General features: G+C 37.0%; 1 protein-coding gene across 3 annotated transcripts in view; it reads right to left on the bottom strand.

Moving 5' to 3' along the window:
* FOCAD (focadhesin) overlaps positions 1-15,929 on the bottom strand; it is a 313,294-nt gene that overhangs the window by 231,603 nt on the left and 65,762 nt on the right. For all 3 annotated transcript variants that reach the window (XR_009564338.1, XM_030840606.2, XM_060300979.2), the window contains exons 6-7: positions 6,492-6,593; positions 315-519 (exon numbers count right to left, since the gene is read on the bottom strand). Coding sequence is in view for 2 of the 3 variants with exons in the window: in XM_030840606.2 (XP_030696466.1) it covers positions 315-519; positions 6,492-6,593 (307 nt within the window). In the remaining variant the exon portion in view is untranslated. The remainder of the gene's footprint in view (positions 1-314; positions 520-6,491; positions 6,594-15,929) is intronic.

Below are 15,929 nucleotides of genomic sequence, written 5' to 3'. Positions count from 1 at the left end.
TCCTTATAACCCTCTTAGTCTCCAGCACAAGGAAAAACTCAATGCAAAATTATTTTCCCTGAGAAGTCTTTCTTATAGATTTCATTCCTAGTAATCCTAAAATGGACTATGTTGGTTTATATTTCTGTGAATTTAGTTAACATTGTATATATTAAAGTGAAATCTAGATTTGTTTCCTTCATCACCTCCAAAACCCTGCAAGCATTTCTAGAGCTGTTTGCCAGATCACATGGGCTCTATTTTATGTACAAAAATAACAATCACCACTTACTAATGCTGGTGCTATATTAGTGAAGGAGGAGGAAAGGCCTTACCTGCAAACATGGAACCATGTCGCAACACAGTTGTAGCATCTGTTGTTCCAATATTGATGGTTCTTCTTTGTCACAAAGAACCCGGGGGTGAACTAAGACTTTGAGCAGAGCTAGCCGGAGTTTAGCATATTCTTGTAACTGGGATGGTTCACAATACAGATACCATAGAAACGGTGCCATTATTTGGATACATGAAACTTCTGACCTGCAAGTAAGCCATGGAATGCATAAGCCAGTAACTGAGTTAAACAGGGTACCAAGCAAGTAAGTGTCAAACATCAACTTAGAGTTCATGACATATCATAAACTATGATACCATTGAGTGTATCTTTTTTTCATGACTCTTCTATTCCACCATGACCCACCTAAACCCATGCCAAACAGTTCTTTGTACACTGGGGAGAATGACTCAACACCTGGAGCCTACAAGCCTGATGCCCAGGACTAAGACGGCCTCTACTTGCACACTAGAATAGCATCTACATCTCCAGGACCAGTCTTTGGTGAACATCAGAATCATCTGAGAACCTTTTTAGAATTATAGACGTTAGGATCCATTTTTCCAGGAGTATGCATGCATTTTTGGAAAAACTCGACAGGTAAGGTCCTATGTAAAACAAAGACATACAGACATCCCAAGAAGATGATGATAACAGTTAACATTTACTTGTCAACTTGTTAGCACTCAGAGTGTGCAAGTTACTGCACTTTATGCCTTTCAACTCAATCAATCCTCACCACAACCCTATGAAATAAAAATATTATTATCCCATTATGCAGATACAGAAACTGAGGCAGAGAGGGATAAAGTAATTTGTCAAGTCCCTCCTCTTAAGTTCTTCCCACTCAGAGGAGGAAGACTTTACATATGTTTCAGATCTATTTAGATTACAATACATCCCAATAACTCCAAGTCCAAAGACACTAAAATGCCTGAATGACCTTTCAGATATAAAAATTTGATCATGTCATTAATCAGCTTGAAAAAACTTATGCTTAAGATAAAGTACTTAGCCCAGTTCACAAACCCTTCATAATTTGGCCTCTTTCCAGTCTCATTTCTTGCTTTTCTCCACTCTCCACTGAACTACACTAAACTTCTTTCAGATCTCTAATCAAGCCATCTGGGCTTTCTTCTCACCTGCTGTTCCATCTACCTATAATACTCTCCCCTTTCTCCCTAATTTCTATCATTTTTCCATTCTCCCTTTAAAATGACTTCCTGAGGGCCTTCCCTGATACCTAGCCTTGGTCAGATCCCCATTATGTGCTTGCACAGGATAATGACTTTATTGTCATTATTTATTTAATATCTCCATCCCCTGACAGACTATAAGCCAATGAGGGCATGAACCATGGATTTCTGTTTAATGCTGTATCCCAAATAACTGTACACACTAGGCCCTCAAAGAGATGCTCAATCATTAAATTAATCGATTCATTTACACTAAGTTATAGAGTGGATTTACAATTAGCATGCATCGATTAAGTATCACAATTTTAATATTTTTCATATTGATTATACACAAGTTATTACTAGATAAGATACAAAGATGAACCAGGCAATATCTATCCTTAAGAAGCATATAGTCTAACAGGGACAATCAGCTCTGTTTCTGGACTAGAGAATAGAAAGTGAAAACTGCTAAAAGAAAGGTATAAAGTGCAATACTTATTGGAGGAAATGGCATTTGAGTTATGCCTGACAACATAATTTTATAATACTATACATCCCACAGCAATGTGATTTCAAAACACCATTAACATTAATAAAAATTAAAAAGTTACCAAATTGATAAGATTTAATCTATTCATTTATTTGCTTGACAAAATTTCTGAGTTCCTACAGTATACCATTCACTCTTCTATGTGCTAGAAACCAAGCAAGAAACAAAAACAGATGAAATCCATGCTCTGATGAAATCCATGCTCACAATCTGGAGGGATTTTTTTTTTTTTCATGAGCACAAACACACAATCCATAAAAAACAAAAAGACTTATGAGTTTCATAATTATGAAACACATGGCTTCATCACACTACCCGCTTTAGGAAACTAAAAGAACCTTCATAGATTAAGCAAGTAGACAATGTATGTATGGGTTAGAATATGGAGCCGAAAAGAGATTTAAGAAACATTGTTCCTCCATCTCTCGCTAATAATGTACTCCCCAAAGAATAAATACTAGCCAGGTGTCAAAAACATCCATGAATAGCTTATCAGTTTTCTCCTACTTTGAAATGCTGAAGGTGAAATGCAAGGTTCATACAAAGAAATATATTTCCAAGATGCTGTTAATATTTGACATCAGGAGCATAATGTTGAGCTTTCCTAGAACAATATACTTTTTAAAAATCTCTGTGGCTTAATCTGTCCTGATTTTAGATTTTGCATTTCCTATGTGGTATCTGATGATCTACTATCACTGCAGTGGGGTATGCAATTAACAGGGCTTAAGGAGAAAAGGGAAATAATAAAACAACCTGAAATCCCAAAGTGATTAAGAATGTTTAAAAATGCAACCAATTGTGCATGTATCTACACACAAGGCTTTCATATATGTTCACCAAGGATGGAGAAGCAGTGGGAAAAGACTTGTAACGAAAATCAAAACACTGAGCCTTTGGGCCCAACTCTGCCACTAGCCATCTGACCTTGAACAAGTCATTTAATGTTGCTCTCCTTAGTTCCCTCATCTGAAAAACTATGTGTTAGACTAGATAATCTTGAAGTATCCAGTCCTAAAGACCTTGACATCATTGTCAATTTACCCAATTCTCGGTTCTATAATGGTGAAGTCTTAACACCACAGGCCTTCTACAAATCAGTGCAGAATTTAACTGGAGAATCATGCCCCCAAAAATGTAGCACGAAGATACACTGCTATTTCAAGACATCTGTTGATACATTCTACTAAAAGTGAACCCATATATTTAGGCTAGCATCTTTCTACTCTACCACCTCCAGCGAGGTTTCTTCCCACATTTGTAATACAGTTTGTAATACAGCTATATTCTTTGTGTGACTTGATAGCTCATTCCTTTTTTCATTCCTGGGATCTTTCATTCCATTTCTGGGATATATATATATACATACATACACACACACACACACACACACACACACACACACACATATATTTGCATACATTAAAGTTCACTTTTTGTGCTGTAAAATTCTATGGGTATTGATAAATGCATAGTGTCATGTATCCACCATTACAATGTCATATGAAATACTTTTACTGCCTTAAAAATCCTCTATACTTCAGCTTTTTAACCCTACCTCCCTCCCCCCAACAAACCCCTGGAAAGTACTAATCTGTTTGCCACTCTATAGTTTTACATTTTCCAGAATGTTATATAAATGGAATTATACAGCATGTAGACTTTTCAAAAAAAAAAAAAAAGTGAACACAGCTACTCTAATCAACAATTCCTAACACAGAAAGAGCTAGAATACAAGCTATTGTCACATTTTGCCTCCTTCCTATAGTTGTGAATCACTATTTATATTCTTATTAAATTACCAAACTTCCTTCATTACCTTCTAAATGACAAAGTAAAAACTACTAAGTTAACTTACTCTAAAATTAAATCTCAAGAAACTAACAGTCTGCTGAAAATGCAAGCAGAGTGATCAATTTCATCCTGCAAAGAACAGTCTCATAGTGCAAAAGTAGAAATGAGACAACTGTAATTATTCTTTGCAAATAAATATAAAATAATTTGAAACTTCTATAAAGCTCTAGATAGTATACTCTAACACTCCAGAATTCAAATGAAAGGAATAAGTCAATGAAAGCTTATCCATAAGTAAACCAAACTCAATTAATAATCTCTTCTCCTTATGACTATCTGGACATATATCATTAGAAGAACTACTTTCAAATTCCAATATAATAATCCTTTGAAATGAAACAACCAAAAAGTAAGTTAATTATTTGCTGACTAACTAAACCACTGGAAAAGAGAGATATTGTAAGGATTACCCTAAAAACAAGCTAACAACAAATATGGCACATCAGCAGCAACATGTTTTTTTGCTGCGGAGCACAGCTTCCGGACGCGCAGGCTCAGCGGCCATGGCACACGGGCCCAGCCGCTCCGCGGCACGTGGGATCCTCCCGGACCGGGGCACGAACCCGTGTCCCCTGCATCAGCAGGCGGACTCCCAACCACTGTGCCACCAGGGAAGCCCAGCAACATCTTTTATAAAGTATCCCAATCTATTTAACAAGAGAAACTTCATTAAACAAATGTTTATAAATTTGTTATTTTTGCTTTCTGACATGGATGAACAAAGACTTTTTTAGTAAATATTAATATCTTACCTTCGAAAATGCAGTCCTAGGTGAGGGAAGAGAGGATGATAATAATGTTTATTTTAAGGTATTCATTCAATTGTTACATGGACTTTTATCACTGGCAGATGATTACAAGTTTCCCTATATCTCTTTAAAACTTCCTGTAGCAGTATATCCTGCCTGGAAATTCCATCTAAAATTGAAGTTATAGACTCCGAAATAATGTTCTAATACACTGTATGTATAGGACACTCTAAGACCTTCAAGAGCTAGAACACATGAACGTGGCTAGTGTGGTAAATGTAACTCAGGCACTGGATTACATGGGACAATGGTACCATCCCATCATGACCTTGTGTGACATACTAAGTATACAGTGATATAATATTTTAGGAGGCACTCTACAACCCACTGCCTGGGCCCCACCAATCTGTGGGCCTCATGTGTATACATATATAAATTCAACATTTATAAAGCACCCAAAAATGTGCCAGGCATTATTAATATGAAGAATATTGAGACACAGTCCCTGTCCTCAAGAAAGTAAGAAAGTTTCACAGTTAATGGAGGAGAATAATTATAAGACCATACAGTAAGTATAATGATGTCAGAAATCACAACTGAAGTTACTAAGGGAGCATGTAAAAGAGACACCTAATTCAGCCTGTGGTAAGTACACACTTCCTAGGAGAGACAATACCTAAGCAGAGATTTTTTTGATTTTTTTTTAGTTTTTTGGCCACACCACACAGCATGTGGGATCTTAATTCCCCGACCAGGAATCAAACCCGTGCCCCTTGCAGTGGAAGTGTGGAGTCTTAACCTCTGGACCACCAGGCAAGTCCCTAAACAGAGATTTAAAATACAGAAATTAATCAAGAAAGGGCTAGGGTATTAGTCAGAAAAAGCACAGAGGCGAGGAAACAGCACTGTTTCCTATGTGGAACCAAAGCAAGTCGGTGTATTGCTGAAATACATAATTCATAAATTATGAGATAAAGATAGGAGAAAATAAAATTGGTGAAACAGATCATACACAGAGCCTAGCATGACATAATAGATTTCGTCCTGTAGCCCAGGGATTTTCCAACTATTTCAGAGACCAAACTATTGTTTTCCATAAGATATCAACACATAAAAAAACAGTCTATTAAGAAAAAGAGCTGAAGGGGTGTGAGGGTGTTTCCATGCTTAGCCTATACATTGCAAGTGCAGTTTGAAAATCACAGCTGCAGCGACTTAAGAAAGGGAGTGATGCAATAAGATCTGCTCTCTTGATGTGTCACCCTGATGGATGCTTAGAGAATGGCCTTGAACAGGACGAGATCGGAGGCAGAGATGCCAGTTAGGAATAGGTGGCAATAGCCACAGTAAGAGATGACCGCCTGAACCAGTGCCATAGTAACAAGGATGTGAGAAAGCTTTGAGGAGCATCAGAAGGCAGAAGGCCTTGGTGAAGCTAAACTAACTGCACATATGGCAGCTATCTGGTCCCATTTGGCAGGACTGCTTAATCCCAACTGGCACTGGTTTCTAATGGAGAGATTAACTCACTAATCAATTTCCAGAGGGAAGAACCTATCTTCCATATGTACCATGTAGTAGTTTACCAAATATTTCCAATCAACTTTCCCAACTAACCAATGCTTAGTTTATTTAATAATAGCTTTTCTCATAGTCAATATTTCAACAATCAGTAAATCTGGTAGGATTTTTTTCTCTTACTCTTAAAAAGAAAATAGAAAACTATATCCTGCTCTAAGACATTTCCTTACTTCAGGAGAAAACATTACAATCAAAGCAGCTTAAAAGAAAAACTCTAAAATTAGCATATACTATACATCTCCCTCATTTATTTTATTTTACATTACCTTTCAGGGCATTGCTGGAAAAAAGTTGTCAGCTGTTGCAAAAGTACTGGCCAGCAATCAGGTCTGTGTTCAAGCACAGTGATCAAAGGCTGAGGATGGTTTCTGAAAAACAGAAAGTCACATTGGAAGCTGTCATTTCAGGACTACACCTTCTTAATATCCAAATATAGCTACAAAAAAGCCACTACCATCTAGATTCAAAATTGTCACAAAAATATCATTTGCTGCATTTGTTGCAGAGTTGGCTCATTAGAACTATGTTTTTCCTATATCTAATTCTTTTCCAGAAAAGAGAATAAACCCGGGTCTTAGAGACCCAAATTTGACAGCAGACTCTGCCATTTAATAGCTCTATGACTTTGACCAAGCTTCTCAATCCAGTAGCTCTTTCATATCCATCCCCTTGATTCCTGCATTCTTGGAAATCACTGGCCACCTCCTCCTCTTGCTGATCTCTTTCCAAACCTGGAAGGTTCCATTTCCTCTAACACTGCCCCAACCTATAAGCACTATCTCTCCGTCTCTGTGCCCACTTACCCCCATTTTTCTCAGTATATGGTTCTGTGTTTCCCCAGTATACTTAAGGTGAGAAAAAAGAAAATATTTCTTCCATATCAAATAAACTCTGCAAATTATAAATTCTTGAAATTTCTGTTGAACAAGGACAAATCTTTTATCTGGGCTACATCGATTCAGGTACCTAAAAGACTATATAAAATAAAAGATCTGAAATGTGAAGGATCCTCATATAATGGGGTTTAAAAAAAAAAGGAAAAAAGCACAAACAAATTATTTTAAATAGTTCAAAAAGTCTACTAGAAATTGTAAATTCATTAGCTTTTTAAACTATGAAGTACTAAACAAAGTTTTGATGTGGCTTTTATTATTGCTAGTTTCAGGTGTACAGCAAACTGATTCGGTTATACATATATACATATGTATATATCTATATTCTTTTTTTCGATTTTTTTCCATTTTAGGTTATTACAAGATATTGAATATAGTTTCCTGTGCTATACAGTAAATCCTTGTTATTTACCTATTTTATATATAGTAGTGTGCATCTATTAATCCCATACTCCCAATTTATCTCTCCCCTCTCCCTTCCCCTTTGATAACCATAAGTTTGTTTTCTATGTCTGTGAGTCTGTTTCTGTTTTGTAAATAAGTTCATTTGTACTACTTTTTTTAAGTTTTTTTTTTTTTTTTTTTGCGGTACGCGGGCCTCTCACTGTTGTGGCCTCTCCCATTGCGGAGCACAGGCTCCGGACACGCAGGCTCAGCGGCCATAGCTCACGGGCCCAGCTGCTCCGCGGCATGTGGGATCTTCCCGGACCGGGGCACGAACCCGTGTCCCCTGCATCGGCAGGGGGACTCTCAACCACTGCGCCACCAGGGAAGCCCTAAGATGTTTTATGATGTGGACCATTTTTAAAGTCTTTATTGAATTTTTTACAGTTTTGCTTCTGCTTTATGATTCGGATTTTTGGCTGTGAGGCATGTGGGATCCTAGCTCCCCAAGCAGGGATCAAACCCACACCTCTTGCTTTGGAAGGCGAAGTCTTAACCACTGGACCGATGGGAAGTCCCTGTACTGTTTTTTTAGATTCCACATGTAAGTGATGTCATAGAGTATTTGTCTTTCTCTGTCTGACTTACTTCACTTGTATGATCATCTCTAGGTCCATCCGTGTTGCTGCAAATGGCATTATTTCATTCGTCTTTTATTTTTTTAACTTTTAATTTTATTTTGTAGTTGATTATCAATGTTATGTTAGTTCAGGTGTACAGCAAAGTGATTCAGTTATACATATACATGTATCTATTATTTTTCAAACTTTTTTAAAAATTAAAAATGCTATTTGAAAAAAAATTCAATGCATATAGATGCATCTATCTTTTTTACATAAAAAGAATCATATGCATAGTACTTTTCTTTAATCTTAATTTTTTTTTTTTTTTTTGCGGTACGCGGGCCTCTCACTGTTGTGGCCTCTCCCGTTGAAGAGCACAGGGTCCGGACGCGCAGGCTCAGCGGTCATGGCTCACGGGCCCAGCCGCTCCGCAGCACGTGGGATCTTCCCGGACCGGGGCACAAACCTGTGTCCCCTGCATCGGCAGGCAGACTCTCAACCACTGCACCACCAGGGAAGCCCTCTTTAATCTTAATTTTTAACCCAATAATATAGCACTAGCAATGTTTATAAAAAGAAAAAGATCAGTTACACCCAAATGATTTTTTACAACAGCCTTCTTGGTGGTTCTCAAAATGGGATTGCCTTACCAGCAATATCAGCATCACCTGGGAACTTGTTAGAAATGAAAATAAATTCTCAGGCCTCAGCCAGACCTAATAAATAGCTCTGCAGACAATTCTGATGCACTGCTATAAAGCAGTGGTGCTCAACCCTGGCTGCATGTCTGATTCATCTGTGGAGCTCTTTTCAAAATACAATGCCCAGCCTTCAATTATACTGGGGTTGCTAGGAGTGGAGCCCATGCATTAGTAATTTTTTTAAACTCTTCCAGCAATTCCAATGTGTTGCCAGGTTGAAAACCGGTACAAGTGAAAAACCACAGAAGAGGGAGGTGAGGAGTTGGGAAGTTTTCTGATTTTTCTCTCTCTTAAACAGAAAAGTATGGCAGATCCATCACACTGAAACCCTCATGTTAAACACCTCTCTGACACTACTACAAAGTTTCTGGTTATTATAACACCATCTCTCTATTTTCTCCTCAACCTCACCTAATCTATTAGACACTAACTTCACATGCTGGCAGCCTCCTGTTTGTTAAAGCACAGGCTATTTCTGACTGATCAGATTACTGCCATTGCTAAGGGATCACTCCAAGCAAATTTTTATGCCAAAATTCAAAGATCCTATCAAAATCACATTTCCAAATTCCAAACTCTTTGGCAGTTAAACCTATCTAGAATTTGCTTCTGCTCTAGTTGCTACAGATATGAAGACACAAATGTTACAAATCCTTAAAGCCTCTCAGGTACGTCACATCAGCCAAACTTCTTAGATTACGAATTCAGTAGGTCATGTCCAAGTAAACATGAATAAAAAGGAAAGAACAGCAACTGCAATTATTTTAGCTATGGGTTTTCCTTCTGACAAGCACCATATTGAAATGAGGAGCATCAGATATGACCATCTATTAATCCTCCAGCTAATGGTGGCATTCATGACTATTTAAGAGGAAAATCCAACAAGTTGCCACATAGTTTTTGTGTGATCATAAAGCACTTTAGTGCTTTGCAATACTCTTCCCTTGTAAGTCACCCCCTAACTCTTCCCACCCCTCAATTCCCATCCCCAAAAACTGTCAAGAATCTATCTCCTGTTTAAAAACTGTTAAGAATCTATCTCCTTTAAAAAACAGTTTTGTCCAGATTAAATCAGATCAACAGAGGTAAGAGATAGTAATTTTAAAGTAGGATTGGGAATGATGCATATATAGCAAACAACTCTGTTATAATTTAGCTTCTACCTCACTGGAATTGTGGGACCTACTCTGCTTTGTTGCATGAAGTTGAAGGCCTGCTTTGCTAGCATTGGGGTTCAGCAAATTCTTTTTAGTATCTCAGACTTAAAACTCTAAAGATGAGATTAAGAAGAATATAAAATAGGGATTTATCCAGATTAATTACTGACTTAGACATCTGGATAATTAACTTTTCCAGAGAATTGATTATGTCAGATCCAAGTGGAAATACTGTAGGAATAATATACAATATTGATTCCAAGAAGTTAAAAACCTCGAGGGAGAAAGGAAGTCCAAATTAAAAACGTTGAATATTACTACAGATTAACATTGATTACCAATATTATACTATTTCAACTGAGTACAACTAACTTAAAATCAATTATAATTGCCAAAATTTTGTTTTAGTATTTTGAGCAAAGAATGAATTTGAAGCAAAGAGCTAAATTCTCCCTTGTGAATCATCAAACTGGTATGTGAATACACATATAAAATAATATGTAAAGCCTTATGCTTTATAGAATGGACACAGTTTTTAATTCAATATACTTTATCGTGCAACTGCCATACGTGAGGGGTTCTCAATCTTGGCACTATTGACATTTGGAATCAGATAATTCTTTACTGTTGGCATTGTTCAATGCACTATAGGATGTTTAAGAGCATTCCTGACCTCTACCCACTAGACGCTAATAGCATTCAACCTAGGCACATGACAATCGAAAATGTCTCCAGACATTACCAAGTGTCCCCTGGGGCCACAGTTGTCCCTGGTTAAGAACCACCGCACTAGGTAAAATGGCAAGCACTATGAGGCACAAAACTCACAATCACGGTACTAGCCCTGAGTTATTCAAAAAGACTATTATCCCACCTTCATCCTTCTTTATACTGAACCAAAAGCAATCAATCGATCATGCTCAAAATTTGAAGATTCTTATGGAAATATAATCATCAAATATTAACATTAGATGCACAAGAGTAACGGTAGAGTAGAAACTAGAAGACTTAAAATGGAAAACAAATGTAAAATTATTCCTTTGCAAAACATAGAAGCATGTTCCAAAATAAACAAACGGCATTAAATATTATGCATGCTAATTTGGTATGATAGAAAAGAGAGTTATTTTCCATTTAAAATATTATAACTAGAGCATTTAAAATGTCATAAGGAAAGCAATTATACTCCAATAAAGATGTTAAAAAAAAGTCATAAGGCTAAGTATAGTTCACTCCTGAAATATTCAAGGATTGATTCTTAAATTAATGGATTATTCAAGATTTTTCTTTTCTTTCTTCTCACTCAATGCTTGTTAGCCACTTCTTTCAAGTACCTCACTTCTTTCAAGTACCTCCAACTGAGAAAGGTCAAGGTAAATGGAAGAATCCACAATTTAAAGTAAATTTTGCTCTTCATTAGAAGGACTGTTGATCAAAAAAAGAAATAACGTGGTACAAAAGAACACCAAAACAAAACCTGGGTTATGCCTTAAAATGTCAATTATACCCAAACCTGGTATTCAAGGCATAAAGAGTGAGTTGCCTAAAACACTTTATTCAAAGTGATAGATGGGTTGAACATACAATCAACCTGATAACTTGTAAAGCAAACAGTGACAGACAATAAGCTCTACAATTATGAAAAACAAACACAAATGTGGGACACTGAAATCATTATTATTATTTATATAAGCAGGGCCTACACAGCATCATCCAAATCATTTACTGTTATGCTGCCACAACCATGTCTCAGAAGAAAGACTAGAAGTGGAGAGGCGACATGAAATAGTGGAGGAAAAACACTGAATTAAAAGAGTCAAGAGTTCCAAATTCACATTCTGTCTCTGCAACAAACTGTGTAATCTCAAGCAAGAGAATAACCTCTCTTGGGCAAAGTTTCTTCATCTGTAAAATGAGGAAATCAGACTAAGTACCTTCCAGTGCTAAAGTTATAGAACCCAGGTCACCCATTAAAGCCTTAATCTTGGTACTGCTCGGGACCAGAGGTGGAACCAAATCCTGTAAAGGCAGAAACCAATAAAGATGGCTCTCAACTATTAGTAATTCTATGCCAAGCTTAAACGGCTTTAAGGCCAACGTCTAATAAAATCTAGGGCCTCAAAACAGAGGTCTCCTATTTTTATCTCAAAGAAATAAAGCATCTTATATTTTTTACTTCAGAGAGAAATGCAGTGCTATATCCAGAATAAGCCCACAGAAAATTTTAAATCAAGATTTCCTAACTCTTGAGACATCCAGTAGATTCTGTTTTCTTCTTAAAAGAGAATAACATTGTTTCTAAAATTGAAATCAATACAAACCAGGCAATCAGGTCACCCTTCAATGGCCTCTAGTGCCTGTAATTTCTCCTTCAGAGAGAAATGTGGTTATTATTATTGTTGCTGTTGTTATTGTTGTTATTTTTCTGCCATAGATGAGCCAATTTGTTGTATGTTCTTTGGCACTTTCCCATTTCATGATTTGTAAATGTTTTAACTGCCATTTTAAGTAAAGCATTTAATACAGTAACTAGCACACAGAATATTCCATAAATGGGGTACTATTATGATTATCATGCAGGTAAATTTTTATCTTAAACTAGAGCATAAGCAGCTTGAAAGCTGGGTGTCTATCTTCTTACTATTATGTTTCCCTTTCAGTGCCAAATGCACATCTAAAATAAATGTAACAAACACACACTTTCCCCAAAGCACCTTTTTAAACTCTTTGAATGGATCATGAAAAACCAACATCACAACCCCTCTAAGTACATTGTTTCAAAGTCCACATTGTTTGGAGAAAAAAAGCACAGAGGAAGCATGCAGAGTTGGTACCTAATACTTCAGGGCTCCCTGCCCTTTAATAACACTGTCAACAACACAGAGCAGTAAATGCATCTTAGCAGAATGGAGCGGGGGAGGGAGTAAATGATAAATTCGTGGTTCCACTAGACTAGCGCAGAGACAACAATAAAATAAGGTATGTAACTAGATTCACCTTTCCAAGTATAAATACATCAATCTTAATAGAAAAGAGGGAGCAAAAAAAAAAATTAGTCTTGTAGTAGGCAAAAAGCAAAAGTTACTTGTAACCTTTGGGTCACCTCAACCTTTCTGCTACATCTCTGAATGTAGGAAAGCTATGATTTGATTTACATCTTAAATTCAGCAATAGACACAGATTGCCTTTTCTGTGTGAGGAAACAATGCCTGCAGTCACCATGCATTTTCATGTATGCAGCTGTGACCCTGGCGCTTTCAGAAGCATAGCATAGCACTTACTACATCAAATATGCATTTTAAAAGCATTTCTCTACCTGCTCTGAATTTTGATTTGAAAGAGCTGGTTAGAAGCCAAAGTGGGATTTAAAAAAAAAAAAAAAAAAAAAAGCTCTGCAGACTTTAAGATTAAAAATGCATAATAGGGACTTCCCTGGTGGCTCAGTGGTTAAGAATCCACCTGCCAATGCAGGGGACAAGGGTTCGATCCCTGGTCCGGGAAGATCCCACATGCCTCGGAGCAACTAAGCCCATGCGCCACAACTACTGAGCCTGCGCTCTAGAGTCCATGAGCCACAACTACTGGGCCTGTGCACCGCAGCTGCTGAAGCCCGCGCCCCTAGAGCCTGTGCTCTGCAACAGGAGAGGTCACCGCAGTGAGAGGCCCGCTCACTGCAGTGAGGAGTGGCCCTCGCTCACCACAATTGGAGAAAGCCTGTGCGCAGCAACGAAGACCCAACTCAGCCAAAAAAAAAAAAAAAAAAAAAGCATAATAAAAATTGTTAAGATTCCACAATAAAAAAAGATTCCACAATGAATATTACTATAAAAAAGAAAAATTAAACAATAATTGTGAATCATTATCTATCCTATAGAGTCTTAAGACAATGCATTTCATCCTTTCCAGAAAAAGACGACTTGGAGCAAAAATTATTTCAATTTTGACATTTTTGACTAATTTTCTTTTTTCTTTAGGTCTATAACGCAGATAGGGAAAAGATAAGATGACTTTGAAAAGAGACTTCATATCACAATGGTTCTGCCCTCACAATGAACCTTTCCCAGGATCCCTATTTTGAGAGGCAGGGTTTTAACGCAAAGGTGTCTGCCAATGTCAGAAGTCTGGAACTATTTTAGGTTCAAGGTGATGGCTGGGGGGAAACACACAGATATGGAGGGGTCCAAAACGTCTATTACTAAGTTACATCCTTGATTGGGGGGGGCGGGGGCGGCAGGAAACTAGAGATAAGATAAATAGGCTAAGGCAAAAATTACAACATTTTATGCTCTTCATTTATCAGCAAATTACCATATCGATTTTCGAATTAAGCATGCACACTTAGAAGAACTTATAAAATATTTTCTAGTGGCAATTGCTAACTGGAAGATTGTATAATATGTATAGATTATTATTTAGGTCTGATTTTAAATCCCAAGTGTAAACTCCAGGTGATTGGAACCATAAACTGTGAACAAAGACTTCCCTGGGTGGGAAAGAGGAGAGAAAAGAGGAAATGAAAACAGAAGCAAAACATGCAGTGCCACAGAAAGAATCAAACTGCAAAAAGATAGATGGGGGACTTCCCTGGCAGTCCAGTGGTTAAGACTCTGCACTTCTACTTCTGGGGGCTAGGGTTCAATCCCTGGCTGGGGAACTAAGGTCCCACATGCCGAAAAATAAAAAAGACAGATGGCCCTTGGAACGTATTATTGGCTATGCTTTCCCGATTACTGCCCTAGCTTCTTTCTTATCCTCAACTCTACTGAGCTTTCTCAGGGACAGATCTGACACTGATACCCCCTTCTTTCCCACCTTCTTTTTCCTAATTTCTGTAAAAAATTTCATTTATCCATTAATGCAAGAATTCACAAGCCCTCTGAAATTATATGCAAAATTTTGAGTACATGTACGTGTGTACATTTTCTAGGGGAAGGTACAAAACTTTTATGAGATTCTCAAAGAAGGTCCTGACCTCCCCTCCAAAAAAGGGTAAGTGCTAGTAAATTAAAGCTAAGTATACCTAAGGTAATTACTGCAATTCAGCCTTGTTAAACTCCTGCTTCCAAAAAAAACTATAAAGTACGCTTCTGTTTCCCAAAAAAAGTTATATATTATGTGCCTAGAAATGGTGGCTCCCCAACTACTGAAGTTTTTGTAACTTCAGCAAAATAAAACATATTAATGCATTCTAATGGTTCCAAACCCTATGGTAGCTTGACTGTAAAGTACAGACAATTTAATAATGGTGTCATGCTTCCTTTATACTAAATAAAACCAAACATCTACACCTCAGGAGATCCCTTTAGATCATATATTCAACTGTTGAAATAATCAGCTCCCCAAAAAGCAAAATGCTTATTTTGACAACAGAAACATATGACAATAGCTGATGGTCAAAAAAATCAAAAAAACACTTGATTTTTTTTTCAAGTGTTACGGGATTCTAAGCAACCTCGTTAAGAAACAATAAATGCGACAAGGAAATTTGCATAGAAATGAGAAACAATAACAACTATTCTTAATTATAGAATAGGAGGTTTATTTTCAGGAACTTAGGAAAAGCAGCTTACCTCCAGAAATAAATGTAAAAGGGAATAACACTGAAAATTCATTGGACTTGGTATAAGTATACAAAAATATTACAGAATAAATAAAATGTGATATATCCATGCAGTGAAATATTATTCAGCCATAAAAGGAATGAAGTACTGAATCATGCTACAGTGTAGACGAACCTTAAAAACATTATGCTATGTGGAAGAAGCCAGACATAAAAGGCCACATATTGTATGATTTTATTTATATGAAATGTCCAGAAGAGGCAAATCCAGAGATAGAAAAGTAAGCAGTGTTTTATATCTATAGTAGGAGGTATTACAGAAAGACTGCTAATAGGTATGGGGCTTCTTTTGGGGGTGATAAAAATGTTCTGGAATTAGATAGTGG

This window comes from Globicephala melas, chromosome 6, assembly GCF_963455315.2.
Source record: "Globicephala melas chromosome 6, mGloMel1.2, whole genome shotgun sequence".
In the NCBI taxonomy this organism is placed as follows: domain Eukaryota; kingdom Metazoa; phylum Chordata; class Mammalia; order Artiodactyla; family Delphinidae; genus Globicephala; species Globicephala melas.
Note: the sequence above shows the minus strand (reverse complement) of the source record. Positions and strands in the feature narration are given on the sequence as shown.